This window comes from Canis aureus, chromosome 14, assembly GCF_053574225.1.
Source record: "Canis aureus isolate CA01 chromosome 14, VMU_Caureus_v.1.0, whole genome shotgun sequence".
In the NCBI taxonomy this organism is placed as follows: Eukaryota; Metazoa; Chordata; class Mammalia; order Carnivora; family Canidae; genus Canis; species Canis aureus.
This window is the reverse complement of record NC_135624.1, coordinates 47,243,250-47,258,863: the sequence shown is the minus strand read 5'-3', so window position 1 is coordinate 47,258,863 and position 15,614 is coordinate 47,243,250. Positions and strand designations below refer to the sequence as shown.

Here is a 15,614-nt window from a genome sequence, read left to right as displayed (position 1 = left end):
AATTTTAAAAAGCATTTTTTTTTTGTTATTCATCACAAGCCCCTTTCAATCACATCTGAATTTATGTTGACGAGGTAACTTTTGGAGAGCCCCCAAAAGAGGGGGGCTGGTTGCCAAGGGAATAAACCATATGATTAGAGACTTGGAACTTTCAGCTCTATCTCCTGACCTCTGGGAAGAGGAGAGGGGCTGGAAGTTGAGTTAATCACTAACACCCAATGATCTAATCAACAAGGCCAATGTAATGAAGTCTTTTTTTTTTTTTTTTTAAGATTTTATTTATTTATTCCTGAGAGATACACACACACACAGAGGCAGAGACATAGGCAGAGGGAGAAGCAGGCTCCCTCTGGGGAGCTCCATGCAGGACTTAATCCCAGGACCTGGGGATCACAACCTGAGCCAAAGTCAGGTAGGTGCTCAACCACTGAGTCACCCAGGCGTCCCTATAATGAAGTCTTAGTAAAAAACCTAATCCAAGGGGTTGGTAAAACTTCTGCCTTATAACCACATTGAGGTGCTGGGACAGTAGGGGCCCCAGAGAAGACATGGAAGCTCTGTGCTCCTGGCCACATTCCTTGTCTCATGCATCTCTTCCATGTGGTTATTCCTTAGTTGTATCATTTATAATAGATCAGTAATAAAAAGTAAAGTGTGCCCCTGGCCTCTTTGAGACATTCCAGCAAATTACAGAACATGAAGAGAGGGACATGAGGACCTCTGATTTATAACTAGTTGGCCAGAAGGACAGGTGACATGAGACTTGGGGCTGGCACGTAAAGTGCGTGCGGATGCAGTCTGGTGGGTGGGACCCCGGGGGCCTGCATCCTCCAGGCAGCCAGTGTCAGAACCAGGTTAAACGGTGGACACCTAGTCTGTATATCCCACAAATTGAACTATTTCATGCGGAAGGAGCCACGCATCTGGGGCCAGCAGCGCTGTGCATGGAGAGGAGCTGGGGATTTTACTCTTCGTGAGGATGTGATGTGTCCTGAGCAGAACTCATGACTTCTTGTTCCCAAATGTGTTTCTTCCCCATACCCCCGATGGCAGAGCATGGCACTGCCATCGACCCAGTGCCTCAGGTGAAGAACTCTGAGTCATCTTTTCTGGACTCTCCATCTCAAACCTGTCATCTAATCTGTTAGCAAATGCTGCCAATGCCAGCTCAGCTCAACCTTCAAGATACACCCTGAACGTCGTGGTGACTTGTCACATCCAGAGCTTTTCCAAACTGCCATCTTCCCCTGGCTTCCTACAGCTTACTGTTTTTTTTTTTTTTAATTTTTATTTAAATTCAATTTGCCAACATATAGTATAACACCCAGTGCTCATCCCGTCAACTGTCCGTCACCCAGTTACCCCATCCCCCAACCCCCCTCAGATTGTTTTCTATTGTTAAGAGTCTCTTATGGTTTGCCTCCCTCTCTGTTTTTATCCTATTTTATTTTTCCTTCCCTTCCCCTATGTTCATCTGCTTTGTTTCTTAAATTCCACATGAATGAAATCATGTAATGTCTGTCTTTCTCTGATTGACTTATTTCACTTTGCATAATACACTCTGGTTCCATCCACGTCAGTGGAAATGGCAGGATTTCATTCTTTTTGATGGCTGAGTAATATTCCACTGCATACACATGCCACATCTTCTCTATTCATTCATCTGTCGATAGACATCTGGGCTCTCTCCATATTTTGTCTATTGTGGACATTGCTGCTATAAACCCTGGGGGTGCATGTGCCCCTTCAAATCACTATTTCTGTGTCCTGTGGATAAATTGCTAGGCTGTAGGGTAGTTCTACTTTTAACTTTTGAGGAAGCTCCATACTGTTTTCCAGACCATTTTTGTCTCTGTTGTTGTTGTTGCAGTCGGTTTGATTAGGTCATATCCAGGATGTCAAGGAAACCTGATCTAAACCTGATCTAACCTGCCTATGTAGGTATGTGCCTAATCAAGAATAGAAACTACACAGTAGGTTAAGTTTAATATAAAGAATGAATGAGCTTTGATAAAAGAATGACCATAAGGAAACAATACATGGTATTCTAGGGCTGATGGAGAGTATCCAAAGGAGAGGCCTCAAAGCCACCCCCCACCCCCCACCCCCCCCGCCCTGCCATCCCCGCCAAGGCTGGGGTTCAGATCTTATTTGAGAAGGTATAGTCCAACTCACTGGATAGCAGAGAATTTTGTTGGTTTGTCCTGGACACAGCTGTTCCTCTGTCCCTCTGGCGTGCAGCTGAGCAGGAACCAGTAAGGTGGGCTTGCAGAGAGACTGAAGTCTGGGGCCCAGGGGAGTGCACTATTGGTCTGCAGAGAATGCTGGCAGGTGTAGACTTTGCTGTGGGTTGCAAAGTCTATGGTGGCTCAGGGCGCTGGAATGAGCAGGGGGCCTCGGGGTCAGTTTTCATGTTGAGAGGTCTGTCCCTCCAGACACAGGCTGCAAGGTTGCTGACAGTGGCGAATGTGGTGGTGGAAACACTCACCCAAACAGTTCTCTCTCCTCAGTGTCTCTCCAGCACCCTCTGCTGGGAAAACTTAAGGTGATGCTCTCGGAGGAGATGTTTAAAAGAACTCTGTCCTTTATTACAGAGCACATGTTGAAGGGTGAACCGGAGCTGAGAGGTCATAAATTGATAACTGGCACAGGGTTTACCTAAGTATATATGTACTTATCGAGGATAAATGTGGTTGGGGGATTGTGTATGAATCCTCTGGCAAAAAGAATCCACATCAGGATAATATATCAGTAATGGGAAAATAAATATAACTAAATCACATCTTTAAAGACATATTATCTATTTATTTTTGAGGGAGACAGTGAGAACGAGCAGGGGGAGGGGCAGAGAGAGAGAGAGAAGCAGACTCCCCACCAAACAGGGTACCTGACTCCGGGGCTCCATCCCAGGACCCTGAGGTCATGACCTGAGCTCAAATCAGACACTTAACTGAGTCACCCAGGTGCCCTTAAATCACATTTTTAAAGTGGTGGACAATATAAGTATTCAGGCATCTTATTTTTTCTATATTTATTTTAGGATTTTTTTAAGAATTGAGGTGTAAATTGCACAAATCATAAATGTACATATTTTTTGTTTGTTTTTGTTTGTGTGTACACACAAATGAAACTACTACACAGATCAAGATACAATTTTTCCACCACTTTGGTGGATACCTCATTCCTCTTCCCAGTTAAAATCCTCCGACCCATCAGAGGCAGCATTCATCTGGCCTTTTTTTTTTTTTTTTTAAGATTTTATTTTTATTTATTCATGAGACACACACACACACACACACACACACACACAGAGGCAGAGACACAGGCAGAGGGAGAAGCAGGCTCCATGCACCGGGAGCCCGATGCGGGACTCGATCCCGGGACTCCAGGATCACGTCCTGGGCCAAAGGCAGGTGCTAAACCGCTGAGCCACCCAAGGATCCCCCTCATCTGGCTTTTAGTTCTTGTTCAGGAACTTTATGAAATTGGAACCACAAGTAAGTACTTTGTTGTCTGGCTTCTTTTGCTTAATACGATGTCTTTGAGATCCACCCATTCATATATATATATATATATGAATCTATATATATTCATCATATGAACATACCACATTAAATGGATATACATTTATTTTTCTATTCTTCTGGACATTAAGGTTGTTTCTAATTTTGGATTATTTGAATAAAGCCACCTTAAATGTGAATTTTTGTGGACTATGCACTCATTTCTTTTAGGTGTCTATACAGAAGTGGAATTGCTTGGTCATGGTGCTGCAGTAGTAGGTTATATTCAGTTTTAGTAGATACTGTCAAACATTTTTCAAAAGTCTTTGAAGCAATTCCACTTCCACCAGTAAGTATGAGAGTTCCAGTTGCTCCAAATTGTTGCCAACACTTCATATTTTCAGCTTTTTTTTTTTAAAGCTATTCCTCTGGGTACTCTTTAAGAATTAAAATTAATTGGACTTGCACATGATATTTATTGATCCTTATAATTTTAATTATCTCTCTAATTATATTTTGTGTTGTCCCCTTTAATAAACACAAAAGACCTCGTTTCTTCCAAATATTATCTAAAATTTCAAGGTAAAAATAACAGCAAGTCACTTTTGAAAATGTTCTCAATTTACCCAGGCTTCGCATGATATACAGCTTTCCAGTGCAAAACTTTACTATCATACCACGACGGTTCCATAAGTGAGAGAACACGTAAGATTCTGATTCCAAAGTTATTATTATGATCATACATTTTCATTGTAGAACATGGCAGGTGAAAAATTCTGATTATGTGAGTTATTGGACTGATGAAGTCCTCTAAAAGTAACTGGAATTTCAAAGTAAGCATCAAGTACATTTATATAGTAACCAAATGGCATAGTGCTTAAGAATATAGGCCAGGAATTCTATTACTCAGTTCTGATTCTGATTCTGCTAGGATTTTGAATAAGAACATCCTCTCTGTTTCCTAATCTGAAAAATAGTACTGATAGCAATAACTAGCTGTGTGAGCAAAGGCGGGCTACTTGACCTCTCTGTGCTTCCATGTTCTTGGGTATAAAATGGGAATAAATAGTGTTATTGTGAATAATTAATTATCTAACTAGTTAATACATAAGATGCTTTTTTTTTAAGATTTTATTTATTTATTCATGAAAGACACACAGAGAGAGGCAGAGACACAAGCAGGCTCCATGCAGGGAGCCCCATGCAGGACTCGATCCCGTGACCCAGGGGTCACACCCTGGGCTGAAGGCTGGCGCTAAACTGCTAAGCCACACGGGCTGTCCTATAAGATGCTTTAAATAGTGCCTGGCACCTAAATGCTAGTTGAACATTAGGTATTTATTAATGTAGAGAGAAGTGAAGCTGGAGAGTTGCATGAAGACTGTGTAGTTCCAAACAGCGGTCAATGTATTTCTCCATCCCAGATGGATCCCCGGTTTTTTTTTTTGGGGGGGGGGTTGTTTTGTTTTGTTTTTGGAAAATTATCGACCTATCTATATGTTATCGGAAAAGTCAGCGAAGTCAGCATTAGGCCCCGGCTCTTAACTACCTTCCTTAGTATGAACCACTTTAGGGAGCTGTCACATAGGTAAACACCGGCCAGCCTCCAGAACACCTGCCTGCACACCTTAAAACACGGAGTCGCCCCCTCCGGGTCGCTTTAGGGCTGAGAGGGATGCTCCCTCCGCAGCAGCCACGTCCCCGCTGCGCTCCCCGCTCCCCTGCCTCCTTCCCGACCCCGAAGTCTTTCCATTGCTTATTTCCATCGGTTTGAATCTCCCTGCCACCTGAAAGCGCGGGTCAAAGGTAAAGCTGGAGGAAAGTCAACTAGGGCCGGGGACACAGGATCCTAACACCCAAACGGGTTTGGAATGCTCCTAGGCAGCCCCCTCCCACCTCCCGCCTCTACCTTCCCAGCCTTGCGCCGTCTCCCCGCCCCGAGCCCGCCCAAAGCCCCAGAGCACGCCGGGAATTGTAGTTTCTGGAGCCTCGCTCCAAGTCGGCGCGTGCGTCCTGCGCTCCCCCCGCCCCCTTCCAAACACTCCCGGATGAGGAAGTGGCCGCTGATGCCACGCGTTCTGCGGGCAGCGGGCCCGGGCTTCTGGGAGTTGTAGTCGCCGGGGGCGGACGCCGTCGGTAAGCAGACGTAGCTTTCCTTGGGGTCCGCTCCTGCAGTTGGTTCCGGGCGGGATCCGAGGGCTCGGTCGGTGCGTACTTGGGTCGGCCCCGCGCTCCCCCAGAGGCCGGGCGGGCGCCTTGGGTTCCCGGCTTCCCCGTGTCTGGCGCTGGGTGCTCGTCGCCCCGAGCTCCATGCCTCTGCCCGGCCCGCTCCTCGGGCTGTCGGGTCCGTCCTCCACAACCGGGGCTCGGCGGGGACGGGCACTCGCCCTCCCGGTGACCCGGCCGCGACCTCCTGGATCGCGGCCCTTGCCCTCGGGGCCCCCGCGCCGCGCTCACGCTCCCGCCACTCACCGCGTTCCTTTCTCCCTCCCCCCTGCAGGGATGGAAGCCTCCTGGCGCCCGGTGGCCGGCGGCCGAGGCCGAGCCCGGGGACGGGCCACCGCGGCGGCCCCTTCTTCGGGGAATGGAATCTACCTCCGCGGCGCCGGAGGAGGGCGAGGCAAGGGGGCCGCGGGTCCTGGCCCCCGCCCGGGAGGAGCGGCGAGCCCGGCGGCGGCGGGGGGCTCGGCCCGGAGCGGCCCCGCGGGACCCGGAGCCCCGCAGACCCCCGCGGCGTGCGGTGAGCCCGGCCCCCGCCGCGCCTCCCCCTGCGCGGGCCGCCTCCGCGCCCCCCCCCCCCCGCACCCCGCAGGCCAGGCGGCCCGCAGCGCGCCCCTTCCACCTTGATTCCCTCCTTGACCACTGTCTTCTCTTTCTTCTTCTTTTTTTTTTTTTTTTTCCACCTTCTGAATCCCTAGGACCAAAAGTCGTGGCTGTGTTTTAGCAGAGCCTGAGCACACACAGGCAGCTCTGGATTGTCCCTGCTAAGAGAGGATTTGCATGAGGCCAAGGGAATACCCACCTCTACCCCAGAAATCATTTTATTTTTATGTTTGGAATTTATTTTTCAGAATATATATATATATATTTTTTTTTCAGAATATATATATATATATATATATTTTTTTTTTTTTTTCCCAAGGGGAGGAGCAAGTTGAGCTTCTGAGTGCTTTTCTCCCTAAGCCCATTTTAAAGTTAGATGGTGTTCTCTTAGTCTACAGCTGCTGAGTTTATTTTAATTCCAGGGTAGTTGGCCTACAGTGTTTTTTTTGTTTTGTTTTGTTTTATATTAGTTTCAGGTGTGCGATAGAGCGATTCCAGGCTATTGCACCGGGGTAGGATTGAGCCTGTAGTTTTGGGTTTGGTTCACACAGTCCTTGAAATCTGAATCGGTTTGCCAGCGGGGTTTCTTTCTTTTCTTTTTCTTTCTTTCTTTTTCTTTCTTTCTCTTTCTTTTCTTTCTTTTTTCTTTCATTCTTTCTTTCTTTTTCTTTTCTTTCTTTCTTTTCTTCCTTTTTCTTCCTTTCTTTCCTCCCTTTCCTTTTTTTTGTTTTGTCTTTTCTTTTTAAGATCTCATGAAAATCTGGTTAACTCTTTGGAAACTAGGATCCTGTGGCTTTAGTTTTGTGCATGGCAGCAGTCAGTTGCAGAAATCCCGTTTAGATCAGGTTTAGGGACTCCCGTTTCACGTGGTCTCTCCTATCAGGAGGGTCGGTTGTCATTTTTCTGCCCTTTGCAGGATTGCCTTGGGTTAGTGACTCTAATTGGCTATACCCTGTGTGAGCACTTGAGCTTATGCTTGCTTCAAAGTAATATCGCCTGAATATCATAATATATTTAGTGTTTGTACTTTTTTTCCCTGCCAGTTCAGAAACATTCTTATCTGAGTTCAAAAGGAAGTTTATTTATTTATTTAAAATATTGTATTTATTTACTCAGATAGAGAGAGAGAGAGAGGCAGAGACACAGGCATAGGGAGAAGCAGGCTCCATGCAGGGAGTCCGACGTGGGATTTGATCCCAGGACCTCGGGGTCACACCCTGGGCCAAGGACAGGCGCTAAACCACCAAGCCACCCAGGCATCCCCTATTCATAAATTTCATATCCTTTTTCGGATGTGTTTGATGTGGCCTCCTCTGGCATGTCATTATCTTTCAAACAGGGCTCTGTTTTAGTAGAGCCTGGGAACACACAGGGAGCTCTAAATTGTGCATGCTAATAGAGGATTTGCATGAGGCTAAGGGAATAATTCCCCCCCCCCCCGAAATAATTTTATTTTTATGTGTGGAATTTATTTTTCAGACTATATTTTTTTCAAGGGGAGGAGCAGTTGAGCTTCTGAAGGCTTTTTCCCTAAACTCATTCTCTTAGTCTGGAGCTACTGAGTTTATTTTAATTCCAGGGTAGTTGGTATACAGTGTTTTTATTAGTTTCAGGTGTGCAATAGAGTGATTCCACGCTTTGCGCTCATCACAAGAGCACTCCTGAGTCATCACGGATTTCACCCATCCCTCCCACCCACCCACCTCCCCTCAGGTAGCAGTTACTAGTTTACAATGGTGGGAGTGGTGCAATGTGCAAGTTGGAGACTAAGAACAGTTTTAGTAAAGTTTCTTGGATATTGTAGGAAAAAGCAAGCATTCTTCACCTGGATATCCAATTGAGATTTGACTGTAAGACTTAATATATAAAAAGTTTGCTTTTGTCACCTTTCCTTGAAGTGATCTTATGTGGATACATTGATACGGTTATGGACGTTTATATTATGTCTTCTAATTCAGCCTTTAAAGAAATGCATCCTTAAGTGCCAGTTTTCCACAATTAGTGGCATTTATCATCTCATTGCAATCAAGTTTTAAGTCCTTTATCTTATAGTCATTACTTTTCTCCTAATACTTAAAAAGATTCCTGTATAGGTACTGTGTACGTTTTCTTTCAATTTTACTTGAAATAATGGCATAATACCCAGCTAGACTGGCTGCAACAACAAAAGGAAAATGTTTCACGAGGGAAATAAAAGATAAAACATCACGAAGTAGAGACGCACCACCCAGACTAAGAAAGCTTATCTGGGTAGTGGCTCATCAGTTTCAAGCTCAAAGTGAATTTTCAATCAGTGATTTACAGTTTTAATTTGTGAATTTAGAATCCTCTCAATATGGGCACTAATAAATTCAGATCAGTTATGTTTGTGGCTCCTTTCTTAAAACTGTGGTTGCCTCAGTAGAACAATAAAAACCTTTGACTTCTGAAAAAAACAAAAACAAAAAACTGTGGTTGCTGTTCATAAGAGTTCGTTAATGGTACTTGAAGAAAATTCCCCTGGTCCTTGCCCCCTTAAGGACTTGCGAATATACTATGAAGTAATCTAAATCTTTTTGTGTTATTTAACCAAGTAACAAAATGAGAAGTACAGTCAGTGCTGAAGAGATTAGTGGAAGAACTAATCCAAAATTTAACATTTCTTTTTGGAACGAAACTGCTGTAAAAACCACATTTTCCTATCGGCAGCATTTTGTGTGGATTAATGTTAAATATATATGTTCTGTGGCCACATTTGAATAAAGGCAAAAAGTCCTTGAGCTTTCTAAGAGCAGATTATAAAGATAACGGGTATACGGTGAATATTGTTTGTGCCAAATCTTTGCTGGGTGGTAGCATGGAGGAGGATTGTTTGAGAAAGCATCCAGTTTAACGGTTTCTGATGTGCTCCTAGGCGGCATGCGTCTCACCTCTTAAAAATCACTGTGCCTGGTTTACTTTTAAACATCCCATTTTAATTTTTATTAACATTCTTATTTTGAGGTTGATTAATGGTTTTTTGGATGCTTTTGTCATGTGTTTATAGTTTTTAAATTTGTTAATCAGTGCTTCTAGAACAATTGCAGCATTTAGCAGGATATCTAACAAAAATGAAAGTTTTCATTGTGGTACTATTGTGTTTAGTCTTGTGACAAGAAACTTGAAAATACTTTTGTACATAGTAGTAAAATAGGATGCTCCAAGAATGACTTTTAAACCTATGCTCTTAGGGATTGTTTTGCAGAAATGAAGCTAATTTTGTTTGTTTTGTTTTAAGCAGAGCTAATGTCTCAAAGGAAATTTGAGGAAATCAAGAAGGCTAATCAAGCTGCAGCCAAAAAATTTGTTGAAGAACACTTTAGCTCTTCCTCTGAAGAAGAAGGTGATGAAGATTTTGAAGGAAAACGGGGAAAAATAGTTGCTAATACATTTACAAGTTACACTACTCAGACAGGTGCTGTACTGTCTTTTAAATTTTGACTTTTTTAAAAAAGTTTTTATTTGAATTACAGTTGGTTAACGTACAGTGTAATATTAGTTTCAGGTGTACGGTGTAGCAATTCAGCACTTCGTACAACACCTGGTGTTCATCACAAGGGCACTCCTTAATCCCCATCACCTGTTTAACCCATCTCCCTTTAATAACCATCAGTTTGTTCTCTATAGTTAAGAGTGTTTCTTGGTTTACCATTCGCTCTTTTTTTCCTCTTTGCTTGTTTTGTTTTTTCCACATGAGTGAAATCATATGGTATTTATCTTTCTCTGACTGACATATTTTTTACTTAGCATGGTACTCTAGCTCTATCCATCTCGTTGCAAAAGGCAAGATTTCATTCTTTTTTATGGCTAAATAATATCCCATTGTGTATACATACCACATCTTTATCCATTCATCAGTCGATAGACATTTGGGCTGTTTCTATGATTTGGCTATTGTAGGTGTTGCTGCCGTAAACATTGGGGTCCATGTACCCCTTTGAACCAATATTTTTGTATTCTTTGGGTAAATACCTCGTAGTGCAATGCTGGGTCATAGGTGGTTCTATTTTTAACACTTGGAGGAACCTCCATACTATTCTCCAGAGTGGCTGCATCAGCTTGCGTTCCCACCAACAGTGCAAGAAGGTTCCCTTTTCTCCATATCTTAACCAGCACCCGTTGTTTCTTATGTTGTTGATTTTAGCCATTCTGAGGTGTGAGGTGGTATCTCGTTGTAGTTTTGGTTTGCATTTTCCTAATGGTAAGTGATGGTGACCATCTTTCATGTGTCTGTTGGCCATCTGTAGGTCTTCTTTGGAAAAATGTCTATTTCTGTTTTCTGCCCGTTTTTTAATTGTATTATTCATTTTTTGTGTGTTGAGTTTTATAAATTCTTTATATATTTTGGATATTTGCGTTTTATCACATACCTCATTTGCAAGTATCTTCTCACATTCTGAAGATTGCGTTTTCATTTTGTTGATTTTTTTTCCTTTGCTGTGCAGAAGCTTTTTTATTTTAATGAAGTTCCAGTAGTTTATGTTTACTTTTGCTTCCCTTGCCTCAGGAGACCTATCTAGTAAGAAATTGCTATGGCTGATGTCAAAGTTACTGCCTTTTTTTGCCTCTTAAGATTTCAGTGGTTTCTTGTCTTACATTTAGGCCTTTCATCTATTTTGAATTCATTTTTTTGTATGGTGTGAGAAAGTGGTCCAGTTTTATTCTTTTGCATGTTGCCGTCCAGTTTTCCCAACACCATTTGTTGAAGACAATATCTTTTTCCCGTTGGTATTCTTTCCTGCTTTGTCAAAGATTTGTGGACCATATAGTTGTGGGTTCATTTCTGGGTTTTAGATTCTGTTCCCCAAATCTATGTGTCTGTTTTTGTGCTAGTACCATACTGTTTTGATCACTATATCCTTGTGTAAAATAACTTGAAGCCTGGAATTGGGGTTCCTCCAGCTTTGCTTTTCTTTTTTCAAGGTTGCCTTGGCTATTGGGGGTCTCTGGTTCCATACAAATTTTAGGATTGTTTGTTCTAACTCTGTGAAAAATGCTGGTGGTATTTTGATAGGGATTGCATTAAATGTGTAGACTGCTTTGGGTTATACAGGCATTTTAACAATTTATTCTTTCAATTTATGAGCATGGAATATTTTTCCATTTCTTTGTGTCCTCTTCAATTTCTTTTATCGGTGTTTTATAGTTTTCAGAGTACACGGTCTTTCACCTCTTTGGTTAGGTTTTTTTCCTAGGTATCAGTGTGGTTTTGGTCTAATTGTAAGTGGGATTGATTTCTTGATTTCTCTTTCTGCTGCTTCATTATTGGTATACAGAAGTGCAAGAGATTTCTGTATATTGATTTGTATCCTGGGACTTTACTAAATTTATGTATCAGTTCTAGAAATTTTGGGGTGGAGGCTTTCAGATTTTCTCTATAGAGTATCATGTCATCTGCAAATAGTGACAGTTTGACTTCTTCCTTGCCAGTTTGGATGACTTAATTCTTTTTGTTGTCTGATTATTGTGGCTAGGACTTCCAATATTATGTTAAATAACAGTGGTGAGAACAGACATCCCCGTCTTATTCCTGAGCATAGAGGAAGAGGTCTCAGTTTTCCCTGGTGAGGGTATTAGTTGTGGGTTTTTCATGTGTGGCCTTTATTTTATGTTGAGGTATGTTCCCTCTAAACCTACTTTGTTGAGGGTTTTTGTCATGAATAGATGTTGTACTTTGTCAAATGCTTTTTCTGTGTCTATTGAGAGAATCTTTGGTTCTTGTCCTTTCTTTTATTAATGTGGTGTATCACGTTGATTAATTTGTGAATATTGAACTGCCCTTGCTGCCCAGGAATTAATCCGATTTGGTCATGGTGACTGATTCTTTTAATTTACTCTTGGATTCAGTTTGCTAGTATTTTATTGAGAGTTTTTTTCATCCATGTTCATCAGGGATGTTGGCCTATAGGTCTCTTTTTAGTGGAGTCTTTTATTTGGTTTTGGTATAAAGGCAATGCTGGCCTCATAGAATGAATTTGGAAGTTTTTCTTCCTTTTCTGTTTTTTTCATATAGTTTGAGAAAAATAGGTACTAACTCTTCTGTAAATGTTTGGTAAAATTTGCCTATGAAGCCATCTGACCCTGGACGTTTGTTTGTTGGGAGATTTCTTCTATTACTGATTTAATTTCTTTGCTGGTTATCTGTCTGAGTTTTCTATTTCTTCTTGTTTCAGTTTTGGTAGTTTATATGTTTCTAGGAATTTGTCCATTGCTTCCAGGTTGTTCAGTTTGTTGGCATGTAATTTTTCATAATATTCTCTTATAATTGTTTGTATTTTATGTGGTGTTTTTTTCTCTCATTTGTGATTTTATTTATTTGAGTCTTTTTTCTTTTCTAAGTCTGGCTAATTTATTAGTTTTATTAATTTCTTCAAAGAACCAGCTCCTTGTTTCATTGATTTGTTTTATTTAAGTTTTCTATATCATTTATTTTTGCTGCAATCCCTATTTTTTCCTTCCTTGTGCTAGCTGTAGGCTTTGTTTTTGTAGGTTTTTTTTTACCCCCTAGCTCCTTTAGGTGTAAGGTCAGTTTGTTTATTTGAGACTTTTCTTCTTGAGGTAGGCCCTGTATTGCTACATACTTCCCTCTTAGGATTGCTTTTGCTGCATCCCAAAGATTTTGAACTGTTGTGTTTTCATTTTTTCTGTTTTTTTTTTTTATTTTTTATTTTTTTATTTTTTTAATTCACTGATTTCCTGGTTGACTCATTCATCCTTTAGTAGGATGTTCTTTAACCTCCATGGATTTGTGGTCTTTCCAGATTTTTTTCTCGTAGTTGACCAGGTTTCTTATTATGGTCAGAAAACATGCGTGGTATGATCTCAATCCTTTTGTACTTGTCGCTTGATTTGTGTCTAGTATGTGATCTGTTCTGGAGAATGTTCCATGTGCATTTGAAAAGAATGTGTATTCTGCTGTTTTAGGATGGAATGTTCTGAGTATATCTGTCAAATCCATCTGTTCCAGTGTGTCATTCAAAGCCATTGTTTCCTTGTTGATTTTCTGTTAGATGATCTATTGATCTAGGTGTTAAAGTCCCCTACTATTACTGTACTGTTATCAATTAGTTCCTTTATGTTTGTTATTGTTTTACATATTTGGGTGCTCCCATATTAGGTGCATAAATATTTACAGTTGTTAGATCTTCTTGTTGGATTGTCCCATTTATTATGCTATAGTGCCTATCTTTATGTCTTGGTACGGTCTTTGGTTTAAAGTCTAGTTTTTCCAAAGTTAGTATTGCTACTCTGGCTTCCTACTGACATCCATTTGCTTGATAAATGGTTCCCCATTACCTCACTTTCAATCTGTAGGTGTCTTGAAGTCTAAAATGAGTCTCTTATGGGCAACATATAGATAGGTCTTATTTTTCTTTCAAATCTAACATGCAATGTCTTTTGATTGGTACTTTGGGCCCAATTTGCCCATTCAGAGCAATTGTTGATAGATATGTATTTAGTGCCCTTTTATTCTTTTGTCATTGCTTCTGGAGATTTTCTCTGATCCTTTCTTGTCTTTGTCACTTTTGGTCTCTCCTTTTCATTCTTTGACTCAAAGAGTCCCTTTTAGTATTTCTTGCAGGGCAGGTTTCATGGTTCTGAACCACTTTAGTTTTTGTCTGGTAAACTCTTTATCTTTTCTTCTGTTCTGAACGAAAGCCTTGCTGGGTAGGATATTCTTGGCTGCAGATTTTCCCATCCAGCACGTTGAGTATATCATGCCACTCCCTTCTGGCTCATTCCAAGTTTCAGTTAAGAGATCTGCAGCTAGCCTTACGGGTCTTCCCTTGTAAATTAAAGACTTATTTTGTTTTGCTGCTTTTAAGATTTTTTTTCTTTATATTTTGCAAATTTAATTACAATATATTGGTGTTGGCCTGCTTTTGTTGATTTGGATGGGAGTTCTCCATGCCTCCTGGATCTGGATACTGTTTCCTTCCCCACATTAGGGAAGGTTTCAGCTTTGATTTCCATAAATAAATTTTCTGCCCCCTTTTCTCTCTCTTCTTCTGGGACTCCTAGAATACAAATGTGAATACATCTGATGAGACTTAGGGACTGAATTCCCTAAGTCTTCTTGTGTTCCATAATTCTTCTGTCTTTGTTCAGCTTCATTATTTTCCATTACTTTATCTTCTATGTTATTTATTCCTTGCTCTGCTTCTTCTACCTTGTGTTCATTTCATCAAGCCTGTTTCCAGTCTCAGATGTACTTTTCATCTCTGACTGGTTCTTTTTTAACTTATCTCTGCAGTAAGGGTCTCCCCTGATGTCTTCTGTTGTTTTCTCAAGCCCAGCAGTATCCTGCATACTGCTGATAGATCAAGCATATTACTTCTATCTATTGCACTTAGACCTCTGGCCACGACTTGATCTTGTTCTTTTGTTTGGGATAAATTCCTCTGTCTTGGCATTTTATCTAAGTCTCTGCCTTCTTCTCTGTTAGAAAAGCCTGTTATGTTCCTGTTTCTGAGAATAATGACTTTATGAAGAAGAGGTTAATAGTGTTCAGGGCCTGGTGCTTCAGGGAGTATCTGTGGTGTGTGCTGCTGGTGCCCTGCTTTTCTGGCTTGACTGCTGTATCCATTAGGCCAGTCCTCTGCAGAGGCTCTTCTTGCCTGCTGTGGGCAGTGTTTGGTCCTTGGCCAGAATGTGGCAAGTGGTCTGCTTATTAAATGAGACCTGATACTGCTTCCACTGGAACTGAAGACCAGCAGAACTCTTTGGTCGGAGCCGTGGTGTGGGCAGGGGTTCCTGCTTGGTCTTCTGGGGAAGGGGCCTGCTGCCCTGGGACTGCGGCAGGCTTGACTGAGAAGGGCCGGCCCATCAGGATGCGGGGGTGTGGGACTTTGGTGTAAGCAGGTGAGGCAGCCATCGTCAGTGCTGTGCTGCTTACCACTCGTGTCTCTGTGTTTATACTGAGGGACGCAGCAGGGAAATGGCACCAGCTGGCTCTTTTGTCCCCAGAAAGGCATCTGCAGTGAACACGGTCTCTCAGGGAGGACTCCAGGAGGAACGAATAATCTCAATAATCTCCTCCTTGTGCCCCACGCATTCTTCAGATCACTGTTTCCACGCTGTCTGCCCACAGATTGTTTGCCTGCCTTCCCTCCAGGAGCAGTGCCCTCTGGGCTCATCCCAGCCAGCCCGCTGACCTTTAAAGCTCTAGGCTTTTCATGCCCCACTGGTTGCAAGAACTCATGAAAATCAGCCTCTCCTGTTTTCCGAGCCAGTGGGTTTGAGGAAATGTTCTTGTGTGTTCTCCTTGTG

At 42.1% G+C, this 15,614-nt stretch overlaps 1 protein-coding gene across 2 annotated transcripts in view; it reads left to right on the top strand.

The window, feature by feature from the left end:
* The first annotated feature begins 5,564 nt into the window (after positions 1-5,564).
* Positions 5,565-15,614, top strand: part of NFXL1 (nuclear transcription factor, X-box binding like 1) — a 71,607-nt gene continuing 61,557 nt past the window's right edge. Inside the window, exons 1-3 of one of the 2 annotated variants that reach the window (XM_077847936.1) lie at positions 5,565-5,639; positions 6,004-6,243; positions 9,586-9,759. In XM_077847936.1, the coding sequence (XP_077704062.1) occupies positions 6,006-6,243; positions 9,586-9,759 (412 nt within the window). In that variant the 5' untranslated portion in view covers positions 5,565-5,639; positions 6,004-6,005. Of the gene's footprint in view, positions 5,711-6,003; positions 6,244-9,585; positions 9,760-15,614 lie in introns of both variants that reach the window. The other variant, XM_077847935.1, reaches the window with a different exon arrangement.